Source organism: Strix uralensis, chromosome 9, assembly GCF_047716275.1.
Source record: "Strix uralensis isolate ZFMK-TIS-50842 chromosome 9, bStrUra1, whole genome shotgun sequence".
Taxonomy (NCBI): Eukaryota; Metazoa; Chordata; class Aves; order Strigiformes; family Strigidae; genus Strix; species Strix uralensis.
This window is the reverse complement of record NC_133980.1, coordinates 10,404,525-10,421,460: the sequence shown is the minus strand read 5'-3', so window position 1 is coordinate 10,421,460 and position 16,936 is coordinate 10,404,525. Positions and strand designations below refer to the sequence as shown.

Genomic DNA, 16,936 nt, shown 5'->3' with positions numbered 1-16,936 from the left:
ACACTTGCCCAACACCGCCAGGAAAGCAAAGAACCTCAGTTTCCTGTGGGAACAGTTTACTATGAGTGAACATGTTCCTTTCTAATCACCCTGAAACAGGCAAGTGGACAGATTACAGCTTCATAACAGAACAATTCCTATACTACAAAGAAGAGACAGCTAACAGAAATAAGAGGCATTTGGAAATACAAGAGAAAAATCCCAGCTGGTAGGACAAGGAGGGAGCACACAGGCTGAACTGGTGTTTCCATGCATCATTTCCTATGCCTGCTGCTTCCCTCAGCTCTGTTCTGCATTCCCCACGGTGCCTCCAGATCTTCCCATTACACCACCTAACGTGATGCTTACAGGATTGCCAGTTAACAAAGCCTTACAAATGAAACCCTTGATTTGGTTGCTGCACTTGGAGGCCATGAATGAGTGCAGGCAGCACACACACTTCTGACTAATTCGCACTCATTTGGGAGCTCTTCTGGACACAAAATGAACATTTACTATGACAATGAACTTCCATAAATATCTGAGAGGCAGGAGCAGAAGCACTGCAACCGACAGGTCTAAAAGGGGTTACTGGTTAAACCAAACCAAAACAAACCTCAACAGAGCTTGAGAGCCTGAACACCCTTATTTGATGACCATATCGAGTCACAATTGACTGTCCCAGAAGATGCCATAACTAGGAACAGCACAATTTGCAGCATTGCCGTACTAGCATATATGACTTTCAGAGCCACTTCATTCTGCACTCACAGTGTATCAGAACAGAAATTACACAGAGCAGAAGGAATTCCTATTAGGAGGTCAGAAAGCAAACTCCCTGCTGCATATGCAGTGATCTTCACGGTTGTGTTCACAGCAATACCAAACAAACTCTCATTCCCACATTTAGGATATCAAAAAGAACATTTAGTCCATCCATTATCTTGAAGCAGACCAAGTAATACCTTTGAAGTTACTGTAAAAGGTCATATTACAGTGGTTGTATGTAGGATCAGATGGACCAGACATTTTTTTCCCCTAGAATCTGCTGACGTGAGAGCTAGCAGTCCTAGGTGGCAGAAAGAGAAAGCAAGAGTAACCTAAGCTAGCTCCCAAGGGGTGAACCCTCAGCTCTGGATTTTGGAGGGCTGGTGTCTCTTCCTTCATGAGAATCTCCTTTGTTCTTCTCAAGTTAGATACTCACAAAAAGCTAGGATCATGCTTGAACCACAATTTATGGAAAAGTTAATATTACCCTCTTTTAAAAAACAGAAAATGTGACCTTACATAAGCCTGGAAACAACATTTATGTTTTATCAAACTCACAGTTAAGTGTAGAGTAACCCTGGGAGACCATTAAGGACAATATAAAAATAAATTCAATTTTATGTGCAGTTATATTGTGTATCACTGCCTGATGAATGTGGATTTTTATATTATATCTACTACCTGGAACGAAAATGCTTATATTATGCTAAAGAGTCCCTTTTCTCACTTTTCTCTCTGTGGCAGACAATTATGATCATGGTTTTATATCAAAGTAAAACCTGGCATGGTAAGGCAGTAGAGCATAATGGTCTCTGAAGACCTAAAACAAACCCTCAGGAACAAAAGGCAGGAGAGACAATGCTTTAAAAAAAAAAAAAAAATCAGTAAGTATAGCGAAATATTTGATATTATTCCTATTTGGGCTGCAAATAAAGGATTTTCGTAAGGCAAGATCCAGTATCACAATAAAGATAATACTTTATACGATAATGACCCATTTCATGTCATAAATCAAAAAGCAACTGAAGTGCAGAATTAAAGAATGATTCAGCTTGATAAAGAAAAAAATCAAACCCACACACCATGATGCAAATTTTCTTGTAGATACCAAAAATATGGGTATTTTGGAGATGGCGCCATGACTGTCTATATATGATATATAAAAATATATATGTATATACACACACATTAGGGTAGAGTTGGGAGTACTACCTAGTGAACGTAAGAACTGTCGGGTAGGCTAGATGGATCTAGCAGTTGCCTATTGTCCTCCCCTCTGTGCCTGCTTTCAGCAAAGTCACATGCTGAGCTGACTGAACCCTTATCTTCTTCCATCTAGAAGGACAGAAAAGCAACAAATCTTATAAAGCACCATGCTTGCATTGCTTTAAAACTGTTACCATTTTTATACGAACTTTCATTTTACAGATCTGTTCCTGAGAGAACAAGGCATATTTACAAGGTAAAAAGGCAATTTTTTCAAGTTAATCGGTGGATCAAACACAGTTTATCAGTGCAAAAGTATTAGAAGTTTTCCGTCTTTCTGTGCACCACAGACTACAAAAGGGGAAAACCCAACAAATTTGAAATCTACTTCAAATTTTCAGATTTTGGTTTCAGATTTTTGAGTTTTATTTGTTTCCCCCCTTCTAACGAAAAGGACCATTTCAGTTTGTTTGTCTTACTACAGGGTATTCTATACACCACAAGACAGACATTTCAACTAAACATTTAATCACATTGAAATACACAGTTGTGACTTTGTTGAACAGGAAATGTATTTAGTCCTGTACATCAAGTGAAGAGCCCTGCAGCGTATCTTCCTGAGCCCAGGTCCTAGCTGCCAACATGTCTGATATCACACGGACATTTCAGAAAATATACATGAGATGGTTATTACTATTCCACAACTAAGTTAAAACGTGCTCCCTACTGTAAAGCTCACTTTACCCCCTAATATGCTGTATACCAAAATCCCAAACATTTAGATTTAAATATTTTTTTTAATTTTTTTTTTTTTAAATTTTTTACAAAAGTATCTTCAGGTGAGTAAATATGTACAATTTTGTGACTTAAGATAAATAGTAAATAGTCTGTTCTTCTCTAATTTATTCCCTCTTCCTGCAATAGATTCTATGGATTAGCTAACAGATCAGCATCACACTATGCTAACGCACTATACAAACCTGTAAAGGACGAGATTACCCTTATCCAAAGTTTAGCATATTAAGATGTTCTGGTACATTTCACTAGTGCAAATGCAAGTTTGCGCTTGAATATTCTTCTCAGAAATTATACATTCCTTACAGAAAACACATGCTGTAAAAGGAACAGAAACCTGTCTGTTCCCAACTTTTACACAGCTGGGCTGGATCAGATATGAAAGCTATTAGGAGGGGAATCCTATGAAATAGTAACTAGAGGGAAAAATACAGACAAGTAATGAAGGCTGTAAAGCCAGGACCAGGAGCCTGGAGTTCTGGAGACAGCTAAAGAAAGCAGATCTGTACAGAGATGAAGGGAGCACAGGGCAACAATAGACTCATGGGCCTGTAGATGGGGAAAGAACAGGATGTTGGCTGTGCTAAGGCAAATGGTACAGTTTGAGAGTCCCAGATATAACATTATGCACTGACAGCCTTCTCTGTAAATAAAAACCTTTTTTGTGTTTTGCATTTCCCTAGTATTGCATACAATCGTAACACGCTGTCCAAAGGTAAAAATTCTATAAACATAGTTAATCCGATCAGTAAGTAGAATTAAAATATCTGTCCGAGCATCACTTCACATGTGGCTTAAGATTTCTGACAGTTCTTATAAAGCACAGAGACATGTATATATACATACACACACAAAACTTTGTTTACAAAGAAAAAACTTAAATGAGATACAATGGGGCCCAGTTAGTACCCCAAGATAAACATTTCACATGTTCCAAGAACAGGAGAGACAGCTGCAGAGCAAAGAAGAACTCAGTCCATCTCCAGTTAAGCCTGCACCTGACCTGTGCTCTCTGATTTCCTCTTCATCCCAAGTTACAAAAGTGACAGTAAAGTTCAGAGGCAAGAGTTTCACAGGCATACACAAGACTGCATTTCTGACTTACAGAAATCACACGGACACTTAAAAGACCTCCCTCAAAGGTAAGTTGAACATTTTTTGCACACTAAGCCTAAAGACATAAAAATTGATCATAACATCATACTTGTATGTTAATTTGCATTCATAAAGGTATTCTCCTTTTGTGTACCAACAGAACATTAAGCACACTTGCAGAACAAGGCATAACTCAATTTTAACCTGGTGCTATACTCCTTTTGAGATTTTTAATACATATTTAACAAACAACAAAAAACTGTCAGAGTCTGTTCATCAATCTGCACGTATTCTGCAGTCACAAAGGATGCAATTACTGGGTGGGCATGTACAAATGAGGTGTGACACAATTAGCTGCCTACAGCCACATTCACCAAGCAGCTGTTTTGTTTCCTGTCCCTACAGTTTTCCTTGCTTTCTCTGCTCTAGTGCTTTTGGAAACAGCTGTCCTGGGTACCACAGAAACTAACCCACGATCTTCACTCCAGATTAGCTTTTATTTAGTATAGTGAAGTGACTAGTCTCCATCTATTAACTCACTTTCCTTTTTACTGTTTTAGATAAGGATCCACAGGACAGCTTCCGAACTTCATCCAAAGACTATAAAGACCTAGAGAAACCCGAATCCTTGTTTCTTTCTTGTTGCACTTTACAACTTCAACTGCACAGTATAAGGCACTCGATGCTTGTATTTCTGGTACCTTACTACTAGATACGCAAGTGTAAAAATTCTGACATACAAGACAATTGGATTTGCATAATCACTTGTCACTCATGGACAAAACAAATTTCCCATTTTTTTCAACTCCTTCCGTAAGTGCAATATGAAGTAAATCCCCTCAAGTTAGCAAGAATTCTCCTGCTTTTCATATTTTAATAACTACAGTGCTGTATTTCTAGACAGCTTTATTTTTCTTTCACCATCCAGTTGCATAACCCTTAAAATATGCTTAAGTTTTGGAAAGTTTTGGAAAGGTTTAACAGAATATTTTGTTCTAAAACCTTTGGTGTAGATATGATGCACCATGTAATTCACTTTAACACTTCAGTGAGAAAACACATTTACTGGAAATATATTTATCCAGAGTATTAAAAAGGTAACTTATTTACATGACACTGATAAACCAAGAATTTTAAAAGTGAACTTGTAGAAGTTTTGCAGAGGAATCTCCCCAATATGTTGATAAGTTTACTAAAATTCAAAGAGGTATATTGCAGTTTGCCTGTTTTAAAAGCTAGCAAGTACTGAATTTAAAAAACAACAAAACCAAACCGTCTCACCACTACCTCCCCTGGGGTGTTTGGAAATCTAAGGTGGTACATCTCACAGTGGGACAACTAACAGCTAAACACAACAGTCATTTCAAATTTTGCCTTGCAAAGGTGTAGCACACTGAGGAAATACAAAGCTTTTCTTCCCACACCCCACCAAAGGACTTTTATCATCTGTTTCAATTCACCACTAAAAATTCTCTAATTGTTTACAAGGTCAGCTTTCTGTTTCTTACTTTACCTCAGTTAACCAAACAGCAATTAAGTCCCACAAATGCAGGTTGGTTGATTCTCCTAGCACCTATCTACACATTTTTAAACAACACAGTCACCTTTAAAAATATATTTTAAAAGGAACCAGTTTTTTGTATTAATTCTTGCTATAAAATATCGAAGTAGATAAGGGTGGGATAAAACATCAAACATGTTGAGACATTATTGATATACATGAATGTTTTAGTCTTAAAATAGAATCAGCATTTGATAGCTTTTAATGTACCGAACTCGGTGCATTTGAAGGGTTTCAGAAACCTACGTAGACACATGTATGCTTTGATCTTTTTTGAACAATTTTCTAGGACTTTGTAGCCAAATGCCTTTAGGAATATGTATCTATATACATTGAAAACAAACAACACTCACTTTATAGATGCACAAAACAAATACAAAAAAGCCTTAGCTGCACAAGTGTATGTACGCACCCAAACTTAAAACATTTTCTGCTCTTTCAAAACACAACTGAAAGCAAATTAAACGGGCAAACAACTCACAAGAAATTGCTGCCTGAAATACATGGACCTTCCTGTCACGGCCTTATGAAGCTGTAATTATTCAACATGCAAAAAGCACTGTTAATTTTCATCATAAAGAAATTAAAAGCATTATAACCATGCTAGGAACTGTGATTATTTAAAAATGGATGCAAGAAGAACTAGGTCTGTATTCTGAAAATTGAGCATCATGCTAGGGATGTTTTTTCCTAAAAAAAGCACGTCCAACACATGCTACTTAGGAGAAGCATTTGGCTCAAAAACACAGAGCAAAGCCAAGAAATAACCAAACTGAATTTATCTGCACTACAGGTATCGCCCTCTCAACCCACTAATATTCATGCCTTTTCCCATCTCTCTCAGCACTGGTTAGTTCACCTTCAGCATGCATAAGAGTTGATGAGGAACTGTCCCTCCTACTCTACCTAATTTTGCTCAGCTGATTCCTTGCCCTGGACAATGGCTGCAGTGCGATGAACTCGTCACTTAAAGCAACTCTGTTGGAGTACATCTACAATTGGACAGAGAAGGGATGGAACATACATGTCAGTAAGTAGCAGCAGTAATTTTCTAAGAGAAAGACACAGGACAAGACATTGTTATTTAAGTGGAATACACATCATATACAGAACACAAGCCTGGTACCTTGAGGACAGCTCCTGGGATCATCACAGTCATTGTTTGGTAGGACCATTCGTAAGAGTACCTTAGCTTTCATACTGAGAAAAAAGGCCTATACACTTTTACATCTATACTTTACCAGACATCTTTATACAGTATTACCTTCTCCATTCAACAGAGCTGTGATTTATATTTACCCGAAGATTTATATTTTCACTCAGATTTACCTTGCTGTCCACTTCCTCCTATACGAGTCTGTAACAGACCTATAGTCACAAATTACCCAGAAGCTACTTCAGGGCAACAGACCTATGGTAAGATGGATGTTCTTTAAGGCCAGCAAAAAAAAACTTGGAACACAGGGGAAAAAAATAAATTTACACAGGGGCACCTTAACTGCATTAAGGAAGGTAAAGTTAACCAAATTCATCCCTCTGTAAAAGTCAACTCATGCTTGCCTGTCAAATTTTTAACATACTGGCTTCCCAAAATGGCACAGATATTTTTTTAAGTTGTTGTGACAGAACAACATTTACGTTTAAAAGTTTGTCTTTAGCAGAATTTCTCAAGTGCTTCTCTCTCATACCAGTTAAATTTCTTTGCGCTCTCATGAATAACTTAGCTACATGTAACATCTAACTGAGAGAAAGACTGTTGATGCTATGACCTTATACTAAATAAAAGATATGAAATCAAGTTCCTTATATACTAAGTAGAGTAAGACAGATGCCTACAGATACAGTGAATTCTAGAGCACCAAGTTGGGTAACTTGCACAACTATTGTTTTCTTAGTTTCTGAAAAATTAAAACAATAGGGGCAAGCATTTTCAGTTAAGAAACCTGTGTTTTGCTCACTGTTTCTGATAATATTTTAGAATTTAAATGATAGCAGACAGAAACAAATACATTTAAATAGCTGAGATTTAGAAATCAGTGACTAGTTCATGTAGCAATTTATCTTGTCCAGATAAGAATTTAAGTTTAGTTTACAGTTACTATTTCCCCCAATATGCAAATATACTAATTCAGTCCTACAATTAAAAATTAATAATTAAAAATATTCAGTTATGGAGAGGGTGCACCTACACTACGAGAAACACATTTAGAAGGGCAATATACGAAGTTCCATATTCACTCTTTCGATGACTTCTACAGAAAATTCCTTAGCGTTTAGGATAAAGACATTCTCCAAATTCATTCTATCTGAAAGTCAGAGTCCTTTCCTCTGCTTTGAAACAGAAAGAAAAAGATTTACGAGAAATTTTAAACAAATCTAATGAGGTATAATAATGAAAGAAGCATTCTGTCACTTCTTGACAATAGATGTGCTAAGGTGGTCATCTGTTCATCTTCACTTACAACTACTTCTTCACAAGGACAGCCGATGAAATTCAGTGGGGCTGACTGTCCCATTAAAAGTAAGAGAGGGAAAATCTCAAGAGATTAAACCTCAAGAAAGGAACAAACAGGTGCCTTTTCGCAAATACATTTTTAACTATGATTTCACTATCAGACACACACAGAGAAATCACTGAATGATGGCTGAAGCATTTCTCGTCAAATCAGATTTTACATACCTTGACTTTGCAATATCAGGAATTAAGTGTTTTCAAAAAAGACAGTATTCTGGTAAACATAGACCCTAATGCTGACACTGTCAAATGGCAAAGCACAATGGGAATAAGGAGGAAAAAAAAAAAAAGACTAATAGAGATGCACAAAGCAAAATTCCCATGGCTATGAATCAAGCTATAGGAAAGGTGTTAGACATTCATCAAGATTCCTTCTTCAAAATAAGAAGTCCGACTGTGACCTTGATGACACAACTGTAATGGAAGCAAACTGAACCCAGAAATTCTTGAGAACTGATCCAGAAAGAAAGAGAATGCAACAAGAAGTATATGGATAAAGCTAGGGACTAATGATGCGGACTTTTTGTTTCTTAATTAAAGCACTTCAGGAACATGAGAAACCTCAACAACCATACCAATAGACTGCCAGACAAAACCAGCTGATGTGAAGGAAGGAAAGGGAACTGTTCAATAAATATTGCCACTAGTTTTTGAAGGAAAAAAGAACAGTAAGTATCATTACCTATAGAATTTTTCCTAAATCAAGACTCTTTAATCCAAAAAGTCCAATAACATGCAATCAAGAGTCTTATCAGGTCTAGCTGAACAGTTTTTGAAAGCTAGTGGTTATTTACCTTGGCTTTTAGCTACTAAATTCCGAGACTGGAAAAAGCAGCTGATATTCCAGTTTTGAAAGGGGACTAATAGGATATTTGGGCTAGCAATAGGTTTGTCAGCATGATGTTGATCCTAGGGAAATTAAGAGAATGTCTCACATGGACTTTTTTTAACACACAAATTAGAAGGGTAATATAATTTAAGTACGTCAACATGCACTTACATCAAAATAATTACAAGGTTAGATGCTAAAGGTAACTATTTATGTAATGCAGTTAAGAATGCTGTATGGCACATAGCTCAGTGCAATTTGCATTAAGCAACTAGGATGCCACAACATTAATATGGCACACAAATGGACTAAAAACTGATAACAGGTATCAGAACATAACTGTATATGGGATATCTTTGTCAACTGGATTCTTCATTCACTTTCACTTTTTTTTGGCCCTATGCTATTTGACATCAATGACCTGGAAGAAACCAACATAATCCCTTGCCAATGAGAAAATGATGCAGAAGATAACAGGTTACTGATGTATGTTATTTTGTAAACTGAATACAGCTGGGGGATTCATGATTTCCATACTTGGCACTGATGTATGCTGTGCTGGAATACTGTGCCCACGGGGGAAATCCAAAATTCACGATGGGGTTGAGGAAAGGTGAAGATTACAGGAGAAACACAAGAATGATCCAAAGACTGGAAAATAACCTTTTTGACAAAAGATGCAAGTCCAATCTATTTATCAGTGAGAAAATTCAACTTGATCACAAACCTAACCATGAATAAAACAAAGAACTGTTAATAGAAGGCTTTTCAGTTTAGCAGAAGTATAGAAACATAAAATGCTGCAAACTGAAACCAGAGACGGTAACTATTAGAACAATGGGTGAGGATGACTTCTCCATAACTGTCACTAAAAAGAACACACTCAAACATAGATGAGATATTTACTTAAAAGACAGACTAATTTCAACAGAACAATTTCAAGGAGTTTTTGTAGCCTGTGTCAGGCAAAAGGGAGATTCTATTATCACAGCATATCTTTAGACTTCTATGAATTTATGAAAATGCCACACAGGTAATTATCTTTAATGACATAATCAAATACATGGCATATGATATGATCAAGATTTAAGAAATAGTAATTAAAACAAGTCCTACTAAAGTAATTTTTTTAATTACTGTTTTCATCACATTTTAAGAACTATTCAGTGCCAATTAGAGTTGAAGAGAGAGCTTCTAATACCTAGACAAAAATGAGAATAAGCTACCATCTTTAAAGCACTACAAAAATGTATAGTATAATCCTCTCATACAGTTCCAAGCTGAGATGCAAAACACTGACCCCTTTATAAATAATTGTACTATTGTTAATTACTTAAATATAAATGTTATTTCCTTGTAAAATGGTGTCCTCGTTTTTGTAATTTTAAATTAACAATTGTCTTTTGAAATGAGAACACTTTTATATGTTAAACATGACAGCTATATAAGGAGATAATTAAGTATCACAGGAAAGTAATTAGTTTACAAGACAGATTTTAATAAGCATGTTCTTTTAACTATTGATCAAGTTGGATACAAAAGCATAACATTACCTGAGCTTTTTCGGTACTTGTTGGTTGTAGATGTCTGTACAGCACTTTCTTCACAACATCAATAAACAAACAAGCAACTACTATGAGGATTATGGCAAACCAAGCAGAACCACTTGACAACAGCTGAACAAATACAAAGTACATGTCCTGGGTATGTAAAAATGGCCTGAAAAGTTAAAAGAAGTGGCAATTACTAAAAGGAATTTCTAGAAACAAAAGTACAGCACAGGAAGGATCAAGTGTATCTTATTTTACATCAAGTAGTAAGTCTCTCAGGATGCAGAGTTACAACTGCATGGTGTCCATGAAGAAGTCTAGCAATCTGTTGGACCTGACCTGCAAAGCAACTCTGGGGGAGAAGGGTACCGAACATTGTAGGGAAACGTTCTGATTGTGTTGCAGGAAAGTAATCACCATCCTATCCCTCCAAGATCCCAAAATACAAGCAAAAATACATCACTTCACTGATGGAAACCCCAGCATCTTAATTTGTTACAAACATTTACCTATTACATAGCACCCTTGGGAACCTATCTACTTTTCAAAAGACAAAAATTCCTTTAGGGTCACAGGCTGCCAGACACAATTAATGCCTGTCCTTGAGCACAGGACAGCTTAGCAGCATTGCTCAAATTTCTAGAAGAATCACTAAAAGCAAGTGGCTACTCTAGGTTTAAAAATTTGTTTTCTGACACCTGTCACAAAATTCAGAGCAAGATGGTAGAACATAACACTTCACTATTTTTTCATAGCTTCATCTATCATATGTGCTGTAGAAAGGAGAGGGGGGAAAAAAAAAAAAAAAAGAATCAAAAAGAATCACTCACCAGATAATTCCCCCATAAAACAAGGAGAATATGAAATAAAATACAATGGATCCCCAAGTAACAAAATGGTTTATCCATGTCCAGAAGTGAGTTTCTAGTGCCATCTGAAACAAAGATAACTTAAATGAACTTCCTTTTCCCCCCACTTCACAGAAAATTATAAATATCAGTCTGAACATACTTATGAACTTTCAGCTCAAACACTAAATATTGTTATAGCATGCAAAACCTACAAAGAAAAATTTTAACCACCACTGAAACCAAACATAAAAATCACTTATCTGGAATCCTCAAGAATCAATTACTTCCGTATAACTTTTGAATCAATTTTAAATTATTGCTCTATTACATATTTGCCTATATGTCCAAACACAGAGAGTAATTAGTATAATCTCATACCTTCATCGTAACAGTTATAACCATAACGGTGAAGACCAAAGTACCAAATGTCCAGTTTCCAAACATCTAAGAAAACGGCAAGGCAAAAATCATGGAAGCAAAAAAAAAAAAATCAGTCAGAAGTATTCACAGTAACTTAAGATTCTTCTCAAATCAGCTACACTAATGAAACAAGTCTGTGGACATAAGCTTGTGACCACTCATCATCATGAAAAAGCAAGGATACAACACAGACTACTAGAAAAAAATACAGATTATGATAGGAGCAAAATTAACAACCCACAAGTCATCTTTCTTCTTAGTTCAAAACAAATCACCACAAAGGCTACAGGAAATATGAAGGAAGACCAAAACAGTAACATGAAATGATAGGAAAATGAAGATATCAATTTGATCAATTAAATATAAGCATCCAGTAGAAAGCAAATATTGGGTGGAAGGTATTCACTTTAACGTAAGTGCAAAACACTTTGAGTTTAAACATTTCCAGATTATTTTCAACGTGCAGCATCACCTGAAAGTTCACTTTTTACCCCAAGCACAGTTTCATAATTCAAAAATAATGGTGCCATTGTATTTTTCAAAGAAAATTCTAAGGAAAAGACACTTTGTTTCAAGGCTAATAAACACAGAATTAGACTTCAACTCTAGAACGCTGTATCTGCCACTTTTGGATTCTCTTGCCCGTGTAAATTAAATTATCAAAACTCTGAACAAGTTGTACAACAATAAAATCTCAGCTCTGACAACCAAGCAGGGATGGTGAGTTTGTAATCTAACACACATGCTACTCAGACACACGCTGCAATTCCACAACAGGTCCAACTGCTCTGCTCTTGTAAGCAGTCTGAGTGCTGAAACTGAAGACGTTGCTGTTTCATAGCTATTTTTGCCACTGACATACTGAACAACGACCAGACCCTAAACTCCGTATTTACTGGTAGCAAACTAAGCAAGCAAGGAGAAAGGTACCACATGCAGACAGGCAAAGTCATCCTAGAGTTGATTTGTTAGTACAGCACAGAGGCACAGAACTGGGATTCACACAGTTGTATTCCTTGTTACAGAGCTCTGACAAAATAAATCCCAACAGCCTAATGATAGATCTCACAACTGCTTTTCTCAGTTGAGCCAGCCATAAGTCTAGATTTACTGATAAATTTAAAGATCTTTGTTAATGCGCCTTCTGAAGCCTTCTATTTACTTTTCATACTTACAGTAATGTTTAACAAGCAACATGCTTGCTGTTAACTGCTGCAATAATAACCTTAAGGTAAAATTAGACTACTGCTCCTGAGTGACCTGTGAAAGAAAGTGTCTTTGCTAACACTGCTCTCAATGGTCACAGAGTTAGAATGCAAAACACGAACAGGTTCTTGCCACCATTTTATTTTTGAACACATTTACACTGTGGATGCTGCATCCTTTAATCCTGTGAAGTAACAGATACAATATCTTGTATCTTCTCCTATTCTAAACTCTTACCATTTGCCTGTTAGGTTTCAATATCTGACGACATGCACAGCATGAAAAAGGGGGGAGAAAAAAAGAACTAAAAGATCAAGTTGTTGCACAATGTGTTGAGGTAATGTATCACCAGCATTAACAAATTATTTACCATCTCTTCTATTCTGCTTTGCTCCAAACTGAGAACTTGGAATGAATATGTGAGGCTTTGCACTAACACTACCCTGTATCACACATTCACACGAAGGGATCACTTCTTGAGGACTTCTTACAAGAAATCCCTTCAGAAGTACATTAGCTTCTCTTGCCCTTAACTTTGGCTTTTTCAGGCAGACGTTAAATTTGCAACACACTTTATGCACCACAGATATTTTACTGCAACACACAGTTCTACCAGTTTCAACAACCATCTTTTAGTACAGAGAGGTAGATGCTAGCTCTAAATAAAATCTAAGACTTTTTTTTTAAGTCACATCACAGAAAACATGAGAAGCCAAAGGGCATCTGAAAGCTTTATTTCCAATATACTCATTCACTAAGTATATTTAAAAACCCCTGAGGTTCATTTATACAAGAAACCATTAAAAGAACCTTCTCCATAAAGTCTACATTAACACACTGGTCTAGATTTAACAGAATATAATCTGTTCCCCAAACTAACATTTGTTACTAAATTCAATGAAAAAAAATCTGTTCCTGCCTTGTGGACATTTACTAATCAATTTTGAAGTGAGGTGCTTGACAACTAAGACAGATGCACAGAAACACACTGATACATAGTGTAAAATTACTTCATTAGAAGAGTACTGAAGGTCCTTTACCAGTTCACAGGAACTTCAAAGTCACACAGCTTGTAACAAATTACAAGAGAGGACACACTCATACCTCAGTTGCAAGAGACATTTTAGTCTAAAATACAACTATTTTAACATTCTTACCAAACACCTCACAATGAAATAGATACTCCAGCCAGCTGCACCACTCCCCCTTTATTGCTCCTTTTTCTCCAGGGATGCTAACCACCAGTTCAAATGCTCTCTGATTTTAGTCACTCAAGACAATTCTGGCCATTGTCTGTACATCATTATATGGAAACCCTTTTTTTGGCTAAGCTTCCTGAGCTCATGTCCACTCCCTATCACTAGGTGACCACTGTGAATATGGCATGATGGTATTTTCGTACCTTGTGCCCTAACTTGCAACTCTATCAAACACAACAAAAGAATCAGCAAGCACTTCATGTCAGTGGTAAGAATGGCATGATGAGAGAAGCAAATGTATTTTTGCATTGCTACCCATAAGAGTTTTATGACAGAAAAATCAGTATCTAATTGTTCTAAGTTACGTTAACTAGCTCAGAACTGGGGAAAATGAGGAAGCAGGCTTGTAATGGTTTCATCCAAGCTTTAGAGTTTTTTTGTGTATGATTTTTCCTGTGAACTTTAACATCTTTAAAATAGAAAGTGTCAAATTAGTATTTGATTATTCCATTAAGTTATTGTCTTAAAAAGATCATTGAATGAAAAGTATAATTTAAAAGCAGCTTGCACCACTTAATTTTTAAAAATCCTGAGTAATTAAAATAATACATTTTCAGGCGCAGCTTTAAGACTTTTGGCAACTTTCAGATTTAAGACTAATTTTGTAAGAGATGGTAAAGAGAAGCCATTGTTTGACATTGCAAGTAAGTCCAACTCAAAATCAGTTTTGAATGAATGAATATAAATTCTCATTTACTGAAATTATAACATGATTTTGACAAAAATAGTATACAAAATTAAAAAAAGTTGAAGACAACCATAATACATTTATAATCTTGAAAGATATGTTCTTCATGGACATACACTTTCTGACAACATGTCTTACGTTTTCCACGCTAAGAAATATTACTCTTGAGAGCACAAACAAATATTGGCAAAGTATTTTCGGTAATTATGTAGTTCATAAAAATAGCTTAGATTTTTCTGACACAAGAGGACTTTTCCAAAAAACCCAAGAAATATCACCAAAAATACAGTGGTAGAATAATTCTTACGATACTGTACCTGGCCATTTCCCAGCAGAGAAGTGTCTTCTCCCATTAGAAGGTACGAGCCATAAAAAAAAACAAATGCATGAAAGAAGCCCAAGATGGTCCAGTAAAGAAATGGTTTAAATCCCAGATGGGCATTTTTACTGATGTCTCTGCAAAAATAAAAACAAATTTTGGATTTCAGATTGTCTTTCTATAATCCATCAGCTATTCACATTGCATGACTGCTACTGCTTTGAATATATGTAACTTTCAGCTGTACCAAGATACATTTAACAAATGCTGACATATGAAAAAGATACATAAATCATGGGCAAAAAAAGAACTCTGAGCTCTCGTGATTTGCCTCTGCTTTACACAAGGATCACCAATGGCAAAGAGCAAATTCAGAATAGCACAAACTAGAATTCTTGTCCCTGGAAGTAGAATTGCAAGAGGAAGAAAAAAATCAGATCTCCTGATACTTGCCCCTTGTTCCGCTTAAAAGACCTTTAGGAAAAGAGAAACATCTAAGAGACATCTCTTTTTTTACAAAAATACACACTTTTTTCTCCAAAAAGCAGTATGCAGTGCAACATGCTACCACTGGGAGGACATCCAATTCTACAGGAAATCACTTCCCCTCTTAGTAAAGCATTTTTTGGTGGTGATTCCCCTAATCACAGTGTCCTAGTTTTTCATTTGTGTGTAATGGAGAAGAAGGCTGCCAATCATGTAAGCTGACCAAGAGCTCAATTCTCTTCCAGTCTTAACATGACAGACATAAAATGACGCTTCTCTTAAAATACTCACTCATTTAGGATGGAAACTATGTGGCTGCAGTTCTTCCTCATCAAGATAGTTACTAAAAATTGCATAAACTACAGATAAAAACACTGTCGGAATGCATAATAGCAAGTTCACACTTCTGCAGGTGCCACTGTTGTTCTAAATTATGTGCTACTGTGACAATATATGTAAGATATACATACCGATAGAGCACAGGTTTACTTTGTAATACATGCGGATGCACATGCTGTTCAAAAAGACTGTATATGAGGACAGGCAAGGAAGTGAAACAAATATTGTACAAAGTCAGGTATACACTGTCATAGAGTGTCTGAAAACGGAAACAAAAATTATTTTGAGTCTTGTAAAGAAAAAGGGTTGTTTATGTTAAAGTTTATTAGCACACTAATAGCAGCAACAAATCATTGATTACGTGAATTTTCTAGTTAGAAAAAGCTATACTCACATAACCATCTAGTACCATCAAACTATCAAATACAGAAAGTGAAGCTGAATATTTCTTAAGTGTAAAATCTGTGCTGCTCCTGTGTAGTTATTTCCCATTTTTTTAGTTATTTACCCTGAGTGTTTCATACACATTTATCAAGATGTAAGGCATCCAATACTTACTTGTTGTGAAAACAAACAGAAGAACTGATATAAAAATTGTGGTGTAATAAAGCACACATTCTGAAAAAAGAAAAGTGGAAGAAAGAGTTAATCCTCAATATATGCCTCACAACCCTAAAAGAAAGTGCTAACTCTTACAAGCTGGTAAAAATACACAGGGAGAGCATAAAGCATTTCAGCATTTTACTTGACAAAGTAAAATAATATGCTTTGCTTGAGAGCATGTTTTGTTTGTCCTTTGGGACAACGACCCTGAAAAATATAAACTTATTTGTATGTGCTTGATAAACACATCTCATTATGGGAGTACAAGTAGTATTAAAGGAGGAGAAGTTTCTTTCTAAAAATTTCTTTGCAACAGTTTCCACATTTCATTCAAGAAGCCTGTGCCCTGCTCATGTGAGCTTTTGCATGGGAGTAGACAAAACAGAAACCAAAACCTAACACTATGCTGGTACCTTTAAAAAAAAGCAGACAATAGAAGTTAAGAAGTGGCTGCTCCATGTCCACAG

At 36.0% G+C, this 16,936-nt stretch overlaps 1 protein-coding gene across 15 annotated transcripts in view; it reads right to left on the bottom strand.

The window, feature by feature from the left end:
• The window catches only part of ATP11B (ATPase phospholipid transporting 11B (putative)), a 71,500-nt gene that overhangs the window by 10,470 nt on the left and 44,094 nt on the right, over nucleotides 1-16,936 (bottom strand). For 6 of the 15 annotated variants that reach the window (XR_012630122.1, XM_074878575.1, XM_074878576.1 and 3 more), the window contains exons 23-29: nucleotides 16,425-16,484; nucleotides 15,998-16,125; nucleotides 15,040-15,178; nucleotides 13,013-13,036; nucleotides 11,528-11,593; nucleotides 11,129-11,232; nucleotides 10,302-10,467 (exon numbers count right to left, since the gene is read on the bottom strand). Coding sequence is in view for 12 of the 15 variants with exons in the window: in XM_074878575.1 (XP_074734676.1) it covers nucleotides 10,302-10,467; nucleotides 11,129-11,232; nucleotides 11,528-11,593; nucleotides 13,013-13,036; nucleotides 15,040-15,178; nucleotides 15,998-16,125; nucleotides 16,425-16,484 (687 nt within the window). In the remaining 3 variants the exon portion in view is untranslated. Of the gene's footprint in view, nucleotides 1-1,959; nucleotides 2,083-6,310; nucleotides 6,397-10,301; nucleotides 10,468-11,128; nucleotides 11,233-11,527; nucleotides 11,594-13,012; nucleotides 13,037-15,039; nucleotides 15,179-15,997; nucleotides 16,126-16,424; nucleotides 16,485-16,936 lie in introns of all 15 variants that reach the window. The other 9 variants (XR_012630123.1, XR_012630124.1, XM_074878579.1 and 6 more) reach the window with 4 other exon arrangements.